Source organism: Chaetodon trifascialis, chromosome 17 (genome assembly GCF_039877785.1).
Source record: "Chaetodon trifascialis isolate fChaTrf1 chromosome 17, fChaTrf1.hap1, whole genome shotgun sequence".
NCBI classification, from domain to species: Eukaryota; Metazoa; Chordata; class Actinopteri; order Chaetodontiformes; family Chaetodontidae; genus Chaetodon; species Chaetodon trifascialis.
Genome location: NC_092072.1, coordinates 10,169,214 through 10,184,220, shown reverse-complemented (window position 1 = coordinate 10,184,220; position 15,007 = coordinate 10,169,214). Strand labels below are relative to the sequence as shown.

The following is a 15,007-nucleotide window of genomic DNA, read 5'->3' as shown; positions in this document are numbered from 1 at the left end:
AGAAAGAAGACACAAAGAGGAAAGCTGAGATTCCAGGATACTGCAAGAGAAAATACAGGAAGCACAGGCAAAGAAAGAACAGAGGCTCTGTCAGCGATTACCAGAGAGAGATGAGAGACAACGCAAGAAGTGAAAGAAGAAAAACGAGTTTTACTGTCATATTTTGTAGGTCTGACTGTATGCTTCATATATTAGGCGCACACACTATTTCACAGCCAATGAGAGTAACTCCGAGAGATGGTGATGAAGGAGGGAAAGCTGAAGCGATGCATTCATGTGAATTATGAAGATGCATTTATTTTGCTTTACATACTGTTAAAAACTACATTGTATTGCTTTTACTACTTATATAGGGTTGCAATAATTTATTCATAATCGCTGGATACATTTTCTTCCCAATAAAAATGCTAAAACCAAAACAAAAACAGCTCCATCCTAAACAGAACATCATCAACGTCATCCTTTAAATCTGCTGACCTGATCCCTAACCACCTTTTCTCTCCATTAGTGCAGCAGTGGGGACAAATTATGGCCTCTGTCTTTGTCTTTGTTGCAATTACCCTCTCGACACACTCTCCTCTACACTCACATGGCTACACAAGGGCTTCATGCACAAAAGGACTTCTCGAGGAGCTTCACTGCGTCATTATCTTTTCCCATGGACCCTGCAGCCTCAGCTTGTCCCAGTTTGACTAACACACAGCGGGCTGAGTGTTCTTCTTTGTCCCCTTGCTGTCACGACCAGAGAGAGGGCAGAATCAAAAAGGTTTTAAGCAAGATGAAAAAGTCAGCTCTTTGTAATAGACACCATTAACTACTGTCTCTGTGTAAATTCAATTTGATCTACATTTTCAGAAAGAGGGAAAATTATAGAAAAATTCTTACAAGAAAGAAGCAAATTCATTTGCATAGCTCAGTCAATGCATTTTCATCTTTGTTGTTCTCTCCTCTCTCATCTTGACTTCTGAGTGAGAAATTAATGTGCTTCATCTCAAAGGCACGCACTAAAGTTTAGCAACACCGTCTGCCGTTTTGTTGTACTTTCGACTGAGATACACGACATGCTTTCAACTCAGGTACACAAATCTCAAGTATCAAAGGTCATCAAGCTCCATCTACTGACAACATATGGGCAATAAAAATCCAAAGCAAATGCAGACATCACACCACAGATTGCTACACTGATGCATCAGTTGTTATACTGTTTTTCTATTGTGGAGAAACAACTAAGCATTTGTATTTAAAGGGGGAAATTTTTTGCATGCTTTACTAACGCAGGAATATCTCTGATGGATGATTTGAAATGATTTAATTAATACAACCTTAACACAACATATTTATTCTTCAATATCTATAACTTATACTAAAGTAATTCAAATTTTCTTGAGAAATCACTATAAAACCCAACATAATTTGGTTTATTCCTTGCAAGCTTTATTGTTTCCCCTTTCTTGATAAAACTTTAGTCTTCATGTGATTGTCATTCACTCTTTTATTATTACTATTTCTTGGACATACTGACAAAAAACAGATTTGTGGCTCTCTGTATAATGACTGTATTTACGATTCAAACAACGTCTAATAGACAAACTTTTGGTTCCTAAAGACCAGTACTAACACTTCAGAGGTGAATGGTGCCATCACCAGCAAAGCAATTCAGAGGTTTGTTGGCGCCATCTACTGATCTTCCCTGACCAATACAATCAACACAACTATTGCAATACTGAATTTAAGGGCACTAAAATGAAAAATCAGAAATCAGATAATTATATCAGTCAAGTCTATATGAATGGGATTTAATAACTGACCTGACTGTTTTACATTCAGACATTTAACACCTCAAAAAGCTGCATGTATGTCTGTTAGAAACCAGGCTATTCTAGTCATAGTCTGTAAGTAAGTAATGTAAGTACATATGATGACAGTATATACTCCAAACACACTGTATTGGCGGCACACTGTGAAGGCTGCCACGGCAGTTTCACAGGTCAGCTGGCTCCATCTACTGATCACATACAGTGCACAAAGTCAAGGTCAGACAGAAAAGGTATTACAAAGATTCTTCTTGTTGTCACTTGAACATTTTGTCTTTCTTTTTTTTTTTTTCCACATCACAGATGTTTCTAATGATCTTGATTTAAAAAACTAATTTACTCCAAACAGGAGCAGAGAATAGAAAACAGGTCACATTGTTCCAGTAGGACAGAAAGATGAAGAGTGTTGATTTTCAGCCGACTCCAAAAACAACACTATCAATTAGTCTGTGAAAAGTGAATTATCAAAAACAAAAACTTGTGTTCAACACAAGGTCTTCTGAAAAGGTTTTCTAAAAACAGCTTTGGGTGGCCTGTCTTTCATGAAAAACGTTTTGTTACAAAAAGTAACAAAAGTTCATTGTGCATCATTATCTCAAACCCCTTAATGTGAAGTATCATGCTGACAACACATGCATCAAACAGACTGAACTCCTGAAGCAGAAGTTACAGGTCAGCTACTGCCATCTAGTGGCCATATAAAACAAATCAAATATAAGGCAGGAAAAACAACTGCAAACATCAGCAACTGATGTCAAACAATCTCCACCAACATTCTAGTAACTTTCATTACAGACCAATAATTAAAATAAGTAAGTTTCAGGTCCCTCCACTCAGACCCAAATTAGACCAATGAGAGCATCAGAAAATTAAGAAAAATCAGTAGGAGTAAGACACAACACACTCCTTGCCGCTCTGTAATCACTACAAATGTCAGCATCACTCCAAATTAGTTTTTCAAAGAATACCTATAGATCTATGTTTCCCTGACAACACAGTTACTTTCTACATGACAGAGCAATAGATGAAGGCAACCATCTTACATTGAGACCTACTTTAATGAACTTCCACGACTCTTAACCTTTCCCTGTCATCCTTGCGCCAAATTTCCACCCCTGGTGGACAATAAAGATTTATTCTATTCTATTCTATTCTATTCTATTCTATTCTATTCTATTCTATTCTATTCTATTTAAAAAAGGAAGGTGTAAATGCAGATCAGCCAACAAAACTGACACTAACTGATAACACAAGATTCACATGTAGGAGGATTTAGGGTGGTCTATTTTGAATTGGATCAGTTGCATGTCTTGAGGTCTGTGGTAAAAGGCCTCTGTCTTCAAATGAAAAATTACAAACTGGATGTGAGGAAGGAGTGTGAGTGCAATGTGCTCACCTACGAAAAATTTCTATGTTCCTGTTCAATGATCCTCTTAACTACTGTTAACGTAAAAACTTCAGCCTGAATCAATTGCTTTGGTTAACGGAAATTTGGCTTTTAACAAGTTCAACATCTCCTAGCATACTTTCTGAAATCTGTGCTTTCCTCAAAAAGCATGTACCCACATGATCCACATTCAGCTTTAAATGAATGTAAGTCTACTGGTGATATTTGGTGATACAGGTGATATGGTTGCTGCACTCCAATACAATAAACCTGCATGTCAGAGAAGCATTTCAACTCTTAAGCTGTGGTTGAAAGTAAATACGTGCATTTGCTCAAGTACAATTTTGAGGTATGAGTACTTACTTTATTTCTGTTCCACTACATTTCAGAGGGAAATATTGTACTTTTTGCTCCACTGCATATATTTGACAGATACAGTTATTAGTTAGGTTCGGGATAAGTGGCCCTGGACACCCACACTGGTGTCACCAACCACCCTGGCTTATTAGACCTCTCGTTAGGTGTCATGTGGGTGGTGCAGTGCTGGGTTTTATGTGATGATGATGAGACAAATAATGACATGCCCCTTCCAACAAGTACAACAAAATCAGCATGAGGGTGAGGGAGATGTCAGTCAAACACAACACTAATTAGGCAACATAAGTAAAAAACAACTATGTGGGAGGACCATTCTGAACACAAAGCTGTATAAATACACAATACAAATTTACCACTGACTAAAATGCTGCCAATACCTATACAGATGTAGCAAATAACCAGTGTCTAATAATACATGGACAGGGTCCACTCTGCGTAATGAATACTTTTGATGTTTTTAAGTACATTTTACCAGTAATACTTGACTGTCACCTTCATTTACTTTGGTAAGATTTTGTTTGTTTTCAAGTATTTTTATAGTGCAGAATTACTCCTTCCACTTAAGTAAAGCATCCAACTACTTCTTCCCCACTGCTCCCAAGATAGCCTAATCAGTGCTATGAATAAATTAGAATATGCCAGACAACAGCAAAACACCACAAACAGTGGCCAAACACAATTAAAGAAATCAAACAGTTAAACATGTTAGCTGGCTAGCTAACTTAGCAGTTAAGTTAGTTAAATTACCGAGCTGTTAGCCAACTTAGCAGTTAAGTTAGCGAGCTGTTAGCTAACTTAGCAGTTAAGTTAGCCAGCTGTTCATGAACTTAGCTGCTGCTAACTAACTTAGCTCGCTAGCTAACTTAACGTTAGCCAGACGTTAGCCGGTGTGACCCATTTTAAGCACACAGGCCCACAACTTCAGCCAACGACAGCAGCACCTAAAAACAAGTCCAAAAGACTCACCATTTTGATTACAGGTCAACGTTAGAAGGAGGTCCATCAACACGGAAGTAGTTGAAAACTGCGTTGTAACAAGTTATCGTTTTGGCGGCGTCCTTCCTCTGTGCGCCACTGTCCAGAAGAACGTAGACCAGTGGACGCCATTGTGAAGTAACGTACTTCCACGGCAAAAGTAACCAGATTCCAACCTGTCAGTCTCTCTGATGCACCGTTTTACTTACGGAATTCCTAAAAAAAAAAAAAAACTTTCCTTATCGACCAGAACTGAAATATGAACACGGCCAGCAAATATGAACTGCACTACTCAGGGCACTTTTTAACCGCTTACCAGCCAAAACAAAGATGGTGGCCGGAAACGATATTTTCTCGAGTTCAGCGATGTCCAACCATTTCATTAGTACAATTAATTTAAATGAGAAGTGCCATGTGTAATATTTTGTGTAATATTTTGAACAAAAACCAAACAATTAATTCACACGCAGTTTATCTGAGTTTGACCTTAGCTGTCTGGTTCCCTTGTTGATCTTAATGTCACACCAGCCAGTGTTACTTCAGCATCATCACATAAAAACTCACCTTTTGACACTTTTCCTTGTGTGCAGGTTACAGCCATTTACTTAATTTCTGTTCTGTTTCTGCACATTTATTTGCCTGATCCATCCTTCCTTTCCAGTATGCAAACACTGCATGCATAGGAACACACAGGAAAAGGTGCTTGCATGCAGGAGAAATGGTGTGTTTCAAACGTGGAGGAGAAAAGCTGGCCTGTATTGAACTGGCTTGTTAACTAATAACAGTACAGCATTAGTATAGTTTTGAGGAAAAACAAAACAGCCCTTGGCTCATCTTATTATTACTTGTTTATTTACTTTTTCTAATATGCTAATGCTGGATTAATTTGGTGTAATTTCATGCATTGCCTGTGTGCCCTGCTGGATTATTTAGGAAGTTATGAGGTGGGTTCAGAGCATTTATACCAATGGAAACAGGCCTAAGTCATAAGCATGTTTTGTTTATATGTATGCTAAAAATGGGACACATTAAGTACACTTTAAGTGGGTGTTCTGATGTATACACTTATGGAAATGTGAGCATTGCTATCCATTATAAGTGGTAATTAAGAGCCTGTTTAGCCAGTTTGTGGTTGCTTAAGATATAAACAAACATTAAATTCTAAGTAGTAGCAGAAAAGGTGAAATATTGCTTTTTCCCTGTCACGTAAAACCAGTAGTTGATTGGTCAAAGTTAACTGTTAGTTCCTGGTGCCTCTTCAGGTCACCAAAGGCACCAGTGCATCAACACGAACTTCAACTTCTCTATCTGAACAAAGCTGAATGATTCAGGGTTGCACAGGGCTTGTGGGAAGCTGAAAAGGTCGACCTGCTCTGTTTGATTCCCACAGTATGACATGTTCAAGGTCAGACCAAAGAATGTCTCTACAAATACCCCTAAACATGGATACAGGAAAGCATAATTGATAACTGATGGGTTTACACTATGAATGCTTGAAAAAAAAAATGCTATAAAGAAAGCTCAGTGTTTGTACATAATATCTGTTCTACATGCAAAAGATTTTTTGCTTTCCTATTACCTACTTCTGTTGCAGGCAGTCAGACCAGCAATCACAGGTGCAGCGGCGAAAATAACGTTGCATTCCCAGTGATAAGATTTCCACTGTGAATGACGGGAAGAAGTTTAGGGAGTTCATCTCAAGGTGAGATAGCTAGACCGTAAAGTGTATGTATGACTATGCAAGTTGTGCCTGCAGTATTCCCCTATAAGGCTCTCCCTGACTTTGAAACTAGTTTTCCATTGAGCCTGAGGCAACTTTGAAATTCCACATGACTTTCAATTTAGAAGACTTAATATATTTAAAATCTGTAGCCTGCACTGTGGTGTACACTGCCTGTAAATCACAATATGTCCAGGTGTGACATACTTTACATTGAAGGCAAAAAAGACAGCAAAGCAAGACACGTTTTGTTTTTTTTTACAAAAGCAATTAGCCTTTTTTAATCTTACATTGCATTGAAAATTTACATAATAGATTCATACATTTTACAAATAATTTCATCATAAAAATATATTTCTGTACAAAACACTTTTTTATTCTATATTTCTTCTTTTTTTTCAAATGGTGAATATTTCCAATGTCCCCAGGCAGGAACAGCTTTGAGTCTTTCAAATCACATGGGTCTTATTGCGGTCAGTCAGTAGGAAAAGCTTGTGGCAAAATAGACTGAAGCTTAGAAAAAAATGACTTCTGATGAAGGGGCCGGAGCAGGTGTGTTTATATGTGTGTGCGTGTGTGTGTGTGTGTGTGTGTGTGTGTGTGTGTGTGTGTGTGTGTGTATGTATGTGTGTGTGGATGACAGGGAGGGTCCCATGGTTTTTGGTAGGCACTGTGTCAGATCCATACCGAAAAAACAACAACAACAGCAACGACGACGACAACAGCAGCAACAATTAGTCCAAATGGTAATAAGAAAAAATTTCACCATAGCGATGCAGTGCGGGACAGTCGCAGCATTGATAAAAAAGGAAGCCGCAGCTACCGTTGCCTTTAAATCAATAATGACTTTAAAAGGAGTTTTCTGTCAGCTGGTTGCTGTCGGCGCCTGTGGTCACGGCAGCAGGGGTTCTTGAAACAAAGTAGATGTTTTCGCTCACCCTGACACCCAGACTCATTAAAAAGATCTGATATTCATCATGTGTGGAACCCAAACTCACTGAATTCAGTTTTAAACCAAGCATTTTTCTGGAAATGGTCACCAAAGCTGAAAAAGAGTGACTCATGCTTGTGTATTCCTGTATTCATGTGGGGACCAATGGGTATAGGTGCTGTATATGGTGCATTTTCGGGCCTAACCTTTATAATATACTATATGGATGTTATGTAGGGTTCACACAAAGAACGTTCTCTTCCCACAGCAGTCCATTGACGGCACATGAAACCATCTGAAAGGCCAATGACATGTGCAACAGCAGCCTCCAGGGGTTAAATACAGTGAAAGTTGCCAGCTGTACAAAATGTAATAGAATAGGTGGCAGATCGGATCTGAAAAATAGCTACCAGCCAAGGAACATTGAGCTGAGATTATAAGGCTATATTTTTTATGAAATAAAAATGAGCACTAGCAAGGGGACATACTGAATCTCAATGGCCTCGGCTATGTTTGAATTTACTCAATTGTCGACTTGACTTGAACGTCTCCCAAATCTTACTGCTTCTGAAAGAAATGACAAGGCCTTTTAGCTTCTGTAAAGCAGTGCACACACACACACGCTGTCATTACAATGTAATGTGCGTATGATACTTAGGAATCGCCAAAGGTAGTACAACCTTTAAAAAAATAATAATAATAAAACCAAAGGCTTGTAAATAGTGTACACAACTTTATAATTGATGTGGATTTCAGCACAGGGCAAATAAAATCTCAAAAGAAAACAGAATTCATGTGACCTCAGACATTTCAGTATTGATTTGTGAGACCAAACACCTCTTTAACACAGGGAGAAACCAAGACTCAGCGATGTAACACCAGGAAGTGAACCTGTGAAGATTATCATTTAAGATTTACACATCTTGTCTTTGAGGTTTTATGAACAAACAAATCTGTGTTTTCTGCAACTAAATAGACATTCCATTCACAAACCCAATGGAAACCTCCTACAAACCACTATTCCCAAATCACCCTTTTTTACTTTTGAATCCTCTATGTAGAAAAACACAAATGTGAATCGGCATTTGTTGTATGACACAAATGACTGACGCGGGCTGACAGTCGGCCATCATCCACAAACTACATGCCGGGCAGCTGTGACGACCCTGCTGCCTGTATCTTGGAGCTGCTTTCAGGGGGTCGTCACCTGGACCCTGTGTGCCAGTGCTCTTTGACAAACCCTCCTGGACTCCAGCTGCTTCCACTCTGTTTAGTTTTGTAGTATTTTGTTGATTTTAATGTGAAATAAACTAATTTTTACTTCCTGCTCTTGGGTGTGTCCCCCACCCCCGCCCCCCAGCCTTGAGCCAGGCTGTGACACATTATTTTCATTGACATTATCTTCACCATGTCCTTATGGGAGAAGATGGAAACATTGACTTCAGCTGGACTCAAAGCCAGATGAGAGTCTGGCCATGTGTAATCAAACATGTGGGTTCCTTTGAGAGCTTGGATGTTTGTGTTGCTGTGACAACACTCACTTTGTTGAACTGAAGCTAAAAAAAAAAACAAAAAACCATCAGCTCAGTTTTGATGTACAAATCTCTGTGGCATCATATCACCAGTTTGGGTCGAAAACATTGCCATTATTCCAGCAGATCATTAAAATGTTGTCTGTGTCACTGTGGCCACCACTATGGAGGACATGTCGGCCAACACCTTTCGTGAGGGGGCAAAAAAATGGCAGCCAAAGCACGAACCCCATCTATTAATGGTTTAGAAAATCTGCCATCTGGGACGAATGTTTGATGGAACATTAATTTTAAAGATGATTGTTGCTGGCAAATCTTGCATCATCTCAACAATAATGACAACAACAACACCACTGACACTCATGATTGCCTCAGTGGGAAAGACAGTGATGGTGAGAGGAACTTCACGTCACACAAGAAATCAAAGCAAACTAATTCCATGTTACAGAGGAACCAAAATACCGTCTGTGACTCCTGCGAACAGCACGGAGCTGTGGCATCTTTTACTCTGATATTTATTTCTTTTGTTTTTCTAAAAACTCTGCTATAATCCGTCTTTCCCCTTCAGCCCCTCCCCTGTGGTAAATATATAGCACAAAAATATAGGTGGTGAATGCTCCCCAATATATATGCAATAGATTTACAGATCAGAAGATTCTGCAGCAATAACAAAGAAAGAAGATAAGCACTCGCAGAGTGCAGAATCACAGTGGAACCGTGTCCACAATCGTAGGGCTACAACCCTGTTTGTCTTTCTTTTCGCCTGTCTGTCAGCGTATGCCTGTCTGTGCCTCCTGTCTATCAGCCTGTCTGTCTGTAAGCCTGATAACCTGTGTTTAAGCCTACCTGTCTGTGGAGTGGAGAAAATGGACGGTGGTCTGCAACAGTCTTAAGACCCTGCTTGTCTTTCTTGAACCTGTCTATCTCCTGGTGTGTCTAAGTGTTGGTCTTAATGCCATCTGTCTGCTCTCGGTCTTCCCGTCTCTCCAGATTTTTGTACCCGTCATCTTTTCTGTCTGTCACTCATGCTGCCGGTTTCCCTGTAACCTTTCTCGCTGTCCCTGCGTTAGTCCGTCTCTCCGTGGGTGTACAGGTAGCGTTCCTGTAAAATGTGCTTTAGTGCCAGAGCTCTCTCTGTTTCTCAAAGTCTTTTTCTTTGGAAGTCCATCAGAGTCCTCTGTGTCCGTTCATCGTCTTTCTCATCAGAATCCATTGAAATTTACCGGACGGGGAACATCTTTCTGTCTGATCTGATTCAATAAGTAGATGGAAGTCCGACCTCTTTCAGTAGTTGATTTCAGGTTAGACAGGCTCTGATTGGCTCGCGTTAGGATGTTAAGATCTCATCTTTTCTCCTGATGACTCCCTCCCTCTACCCTCAGTTCAGTTCGGGGTTGTCTCCTCGGCCTCCTCTCTTATCCACTGGATGGGAAGGAGCAGTTTATCCATTCGATGAGTCCGTCTCTTCTCATCTGTTCTCTTAGCGCTGCTCCCCTTTCGACTCCTTTACGTTTTTCTTTGCTCTAATCCCAGTTCAGTTAGGATTATAGCTCCGTCTCCTTATCCTTTGCTTAAGAGTTTAGTCTCTTTTCAAAGCAACTTTTGCTACTGTCTGCTAGCATTAGCCATTTTAGATTCCTTTTTAATAGAAAAAGACAAGAGACTGGTAATACCAGCGTCTGGTTGTCCTGTCTGGTTGCTAAGGTGTTTTATTCCGTGGTCATTTTTAGAAATAGGCTCCTTTTCACAACTCAGTCAGCTGTACTGATGGTCTGCTGGTGACAGTGTCTTTTACTGTCAGATTGGAACCCAGATATTTCGAAACAGGTTCCTTTGCCTCACAGTGTCTTCTGTGACATCCTCTTCATGTCACACTTTCCCATCTGTGGCCATTTTGCTTCTGTGTTCCTCACAGCGGCGATTTGTTCAGTACAGTTGGAGAGACAACATGGTACAAATGAAATCAACCCAGTTTTATAGTGCCATTTATCTCCATGATGTATAACCATGGCCAGAGCACCGGTAATGCGCTCTCTCTCTCTCTCTCTCTCTCTCTCTCTCTCCAAGCAAGGACTAATGGTCACAGAGCTAAGAGTGGGTCCTTCTCTCTAAAGCTCTGTGTGAAATACAAAATTCGGCACTGGGTTAAGTTGGCATGTCACGATGTCAGACAAGCAGGCCATGGCTTAATCATTACTACTGGTATTAGAGCCAGTGAAGGGGGTTAAATAAGAGGCTGAAGTACAATGGCTGTGTCTGGTTTAGAATGAAATCATAATCTATCCATGACCAGCTGAATCTTGGGTTTAGAGACAGATAATAGGTGTTGCTTTCCGTTGGGTCTTTCGCTCGATGTCGCACCTCGCTGTGACTTCACACTGGCTGTGGCATCTGTCAAAGGTAGCAGACATTTTGTCTTTGCATTCGCTTAAATTTCATTCGTGTGTACAAAACGCTGTGAGTGAAAGGAGCCAGTGCTGTGTTTTGGTTTCAAGTGGACACCTCCCACTGCTTGGGGAGATTAGGTTTCTGAACCGGGACGGAAGGTCTTTTGCAATCAATGAAGAAGACCATGCTGCTGACGATGTTGAGGTTTGAGTCGAAGCATACGGCTTTCCCCTACACAGCCTCATACCAACAGTGGTCCCATTAGATATCTGAGTCATTACGTTCGAGTGAGGATAATCAATCCTCAGACCATGGTGCAGACAGTATTTAGATTTGGATCGAATCTAACAGCCTTCCCCTCCACAGCCTTGGCGTTGGTGTTGTACATTGGGTTCTCAAAGGCTGCCTGGCCGTTGTTGTTTTCATGGACCGAGCAGCCCGTGTACTGAGTTTTTGGTGTGGTTCTGTGAAGAGAAACAACAGTGCAGAAAGTATAAGCACACCATTAGAGTGATAAAATAATTCTAATTACATAGTCATATTAACTTCAGCGGGTAGCCAGTGGACAATAGTGAATGCAGTCTTAGAAGCAGAAGCATAGTAAACAAGCTTTAAGAAGGATTAGAGAGAGCGCTGTGCTTTTTGGGAAACCTCGAGAGATTCCAATCAGCCCATCCAAAACTAATTCCTTCAGCAAGCCTCTTTTTTTTCTTTTTTTTTTTTGGAGATATTAACAGCTGAACAGAAGTTATTTGCATTTGTTAACAATGCAAACACCAGTCAATTGTGCTTAAAACATATCTCTGAAAAATCCAATTTAACAGCTTCTAAACAGAAGTGTTTTGCAGCGCAATTTGCAGGAGACAATGATTTGACTGTCTCTTTGCACCTGAACAACCAAACCGCTGAGGCAGGTGCTGTCTTCATCAATCAGACAGCGTCTTCAAATGTTAACAAAGCTCTTTCTACAGTTTCTATGAAAATAATGAAGAACAGGAGTGAAGTAACAATGCAGTGACAGGAATGGTACTATTTTCTATTGCCGACATTAACAGCAGGGTAAATAAAATTCAAGCACTTTCAAGGTATCTAAACAAAAGCTTTCAATACTCTCTAAGCTTTTATTTAGCCTTTATTGCATTTAAAGTAACATCTAAATGTTACTATAAATGCAATTTCAAACAATGGTTTACAGATTTCCTTCATACTCATTGTTTATTTTACCAGCTGTTCATATTAAATTTGGTCGTATGTTGATCCTGATTACTTAATGTTTGCTAATTTTAATGCCAGGAGACAACAAACAAATATGATGAAAGGATCGTTTCTCTTCTAGATTTTTTGCTTTGCGTGAGTGACTGTATAGATGAAACACTAGATTATGTTGAAAATCAAGCATATTGGAAATCCAGCATATTCCTCATCTTGAAAACATGATTAAAATTGAGCCTTTTCCAAAGACTTTGTATGAACCCTGTAACAGAAATACCCTTAAAAGGCACGCATTCAGGCTTTTTCCAGCCTGTACCTTTGTTTGTAGAGATAGAAGCCAAAGCCGGTGAATATCAGAGCGAAGAAAGGCACCAGAATAGCGATAGCCACAGAACTGCTGTTGGTACCAAGCTGAGGGGGCGGTGAGTTCTGACTCTCTGACATATTCAGACCTGTGAAACACAAGAAAATGTCTTATTATCATCTGCACAATTAGACTGAAAAACACGATAAAGACAGTTTGTGCTTTAACATGATCAAAACTGCGATTTTGTTACAGAAAGAACACTTTGATAGTGTTGTTCCACGCTTGAAATAAAGGTTCCTATAACGGATGTACTTTACACTGTTAGTAGTAATACTGTTCAGCATGTGTGACAAATGTGGCAGGGATGCTGGAACTGCAAAGCTGACTCAGCATGAGCAATAAGGTCACTGTTGCCAACAGACAGAACCCCCCTGATCATTGCCTCCATTACTGAGGTTCTTGGAAGTGGTCATCAGATTTGACCAATTATCATTTAGAGTCCAAACTGACTTACGAGAAACATATTGAAAATGAGTTACCCAATCTCTGCAGTCCAAACTGTCCGTAGTCTTTTCCCTGAATGAAACCCTGGAATACGTAACTAGAACCATCAGGCTCTGCTGATACCTGGAGTGGAAAAGAGGACAAAAGGAGACATATAGCAGTAGGAGAGACTATGTGTTGTGTTTATGTGCAACATGTGCAACTTCAGGATACATTTCTTAAGTCTGATGAGTACATTGTTTAAATTCCTGATTGAAAACCCATCAGATTCAGAGATACAGTCACAGTTGAGCCCCACATAATGAATACGGCCTATGGCGTGTGTATAAGATGGTATATTGTAGGTTATGAGTGTGGTTTTAACTCTGCAGGCACTTCATGATGAATATGGATGTTTAGAATAAGATCTGCCTTTCAGCAGATGAACAAACCATTTAGACAGTTTGGTACTTGGCAGGACTTTGTAATGATTATCTGAACAAATACGATGGCAGATGTAATATTAGCTTCCCTTAAACATTATTCCACGTAGAGAGCAGTGAAATGTCTCACTCTGACTGTCCTTTATTTGTCTATTATAATTGACTGCACTGTAATAAAAAGCCATTACAGAAAGAGGTGAGCGCAACAACAATGAGAGGCATTATTACGTGACATTTTGTGTTATTCATTCTTATTTAATCAAGCTCAGCTGAATCTAATTAAGCTGCTCTGTGTCCGATGAGACTTACAAATCCATCCATGGTCCAGGAGTCCTCTATGATTTTGGCTGGAGAGATAGCTGAATCTTTGAGCTGGTTTCCCTGGTTCACGTAGTTCACCTGGTACATCAGCAATAACAGCCTGGCCTCGGAAGCCTTGTACACTCCTACAGAGGACAGAATAAACGACTGGTTTACAACATAAGAGTGAAACACATCAAAATACAGATCATTAGACTGCTCATGTCCGACTGGAAATAACAGAGATTAAAAGATAAAAAAAAAAGGCAATCTGAATGTAGCTGCAGAATAAACAAACGTTGATTAAAAGATGGGAGACAGCAGGACTTTGACAGCATGTGTGGAGTCAAGAAAAGAAAGAGTTCAAATATCACAAATCCTCATTTTTACTTTTCTGGTCAATTATAGGTTAAACAAACAAGATTCAGTCAATAAGACATCTTCAGCCACAGCCAGGCTAACTGTTTCTCCATGCCTCCAGTCTTTATGCTCAGACTGAACAGGTCTCGACTCCAGCTCAGTACTTAATGCACTGACCTAAGATCGATGTCTTCTCATTTCACTCTCATAAAGAAATAAAGTATGTTTCTCAAGATGTTGATCTACTTTTATAATTGCAGTGCTGATGTAAGGAAAACTTGTCATTTTCAGAAAAATCTTAAAAAGAAAATCATTCAAGTTTTATGCAGCCAGGCACTGGCATTTTGGTACCTGCGTGAGCGCAGCTTGAGCTGTTACTGATCTAAAGCTGCTCCTTTAAGCCACAAGATGCATGTTAACAGTCTGATAGCAGCATGTTTTGTGATATGGTGTTTGTGCTTTCTGCCACTCCAGAAACCAGTTCTAGCTTCAACAGGATTTGTGTTTTAATAGGGTCTTAACCTCCTGCTGACGCTGTTGTAGGAACCTGGGAGGTCTGCGTGTGAATATGTGTATGTGTGAGTTTTTTTGGGGGGGGTATACAGTAGCATTAAAAAGAAGGATTGTAGCTGGAGGAAAGCAGTGAAATGTTGACACAATTAGAAAACAGCACAAATGATTTAAAGAGGCTCAGCAAATGTGTTGATAGTACGAGCTTCATATGTCTTAGAATGGCTGGATTTTCATTTAATGTGCCACCAGTGGAACATCATGATG

General features: G+C 39.8%; 2 protein-coding genes across 2 annotated transcripts in view; one reads left to right on the top strand and one right to left on the bottom strand.

Moving 5' to 3' along the window:
- Nucleotides 1-15,007, top strand: part of LOC139346420 (zinc finger protein 516-like) — a 372,274-nt gene that overhangs the window by 229,188 nt on the left and 128,079 nt on the right. The gene's annotated exons all lie outside the window — the stretch shown is intronic.
- csmd3b (CUB and Sushi multiple domains 3b) overlaps nucleotides 6,541-15,007 on the bottom strand; it is a 324,934-nt gene continuing 316,467 nt past the window's right edge. Inside the window, exons 70-73 of the mRNA XM_070985476.1 lie at nucleotides 13,880-14,016; nucleotides 13,184-13,271; nucleotides 12,654-12,789; nucleotides 6,541-11,589 (exon numbers count right to left, since the gene is read on the bottom strand). Of these exons, the coding sequence (XP_070841577.1) occupies nucleotides 11,430-11,589; nucleotides 12,654-12,789; nucleotides 13,184-13,271; nucleotides 13,880-14,016 (521 nt within the window). The 3' untranslated portion in view covers nucleotides 6,541-11,429. The remainder of the gene's footprint in view (nucleotides 11,590-12,653; nucleotides 12,790-13,183; nucleotides 13,272-13,879; nucleotides 14,017-15,007) is intronic.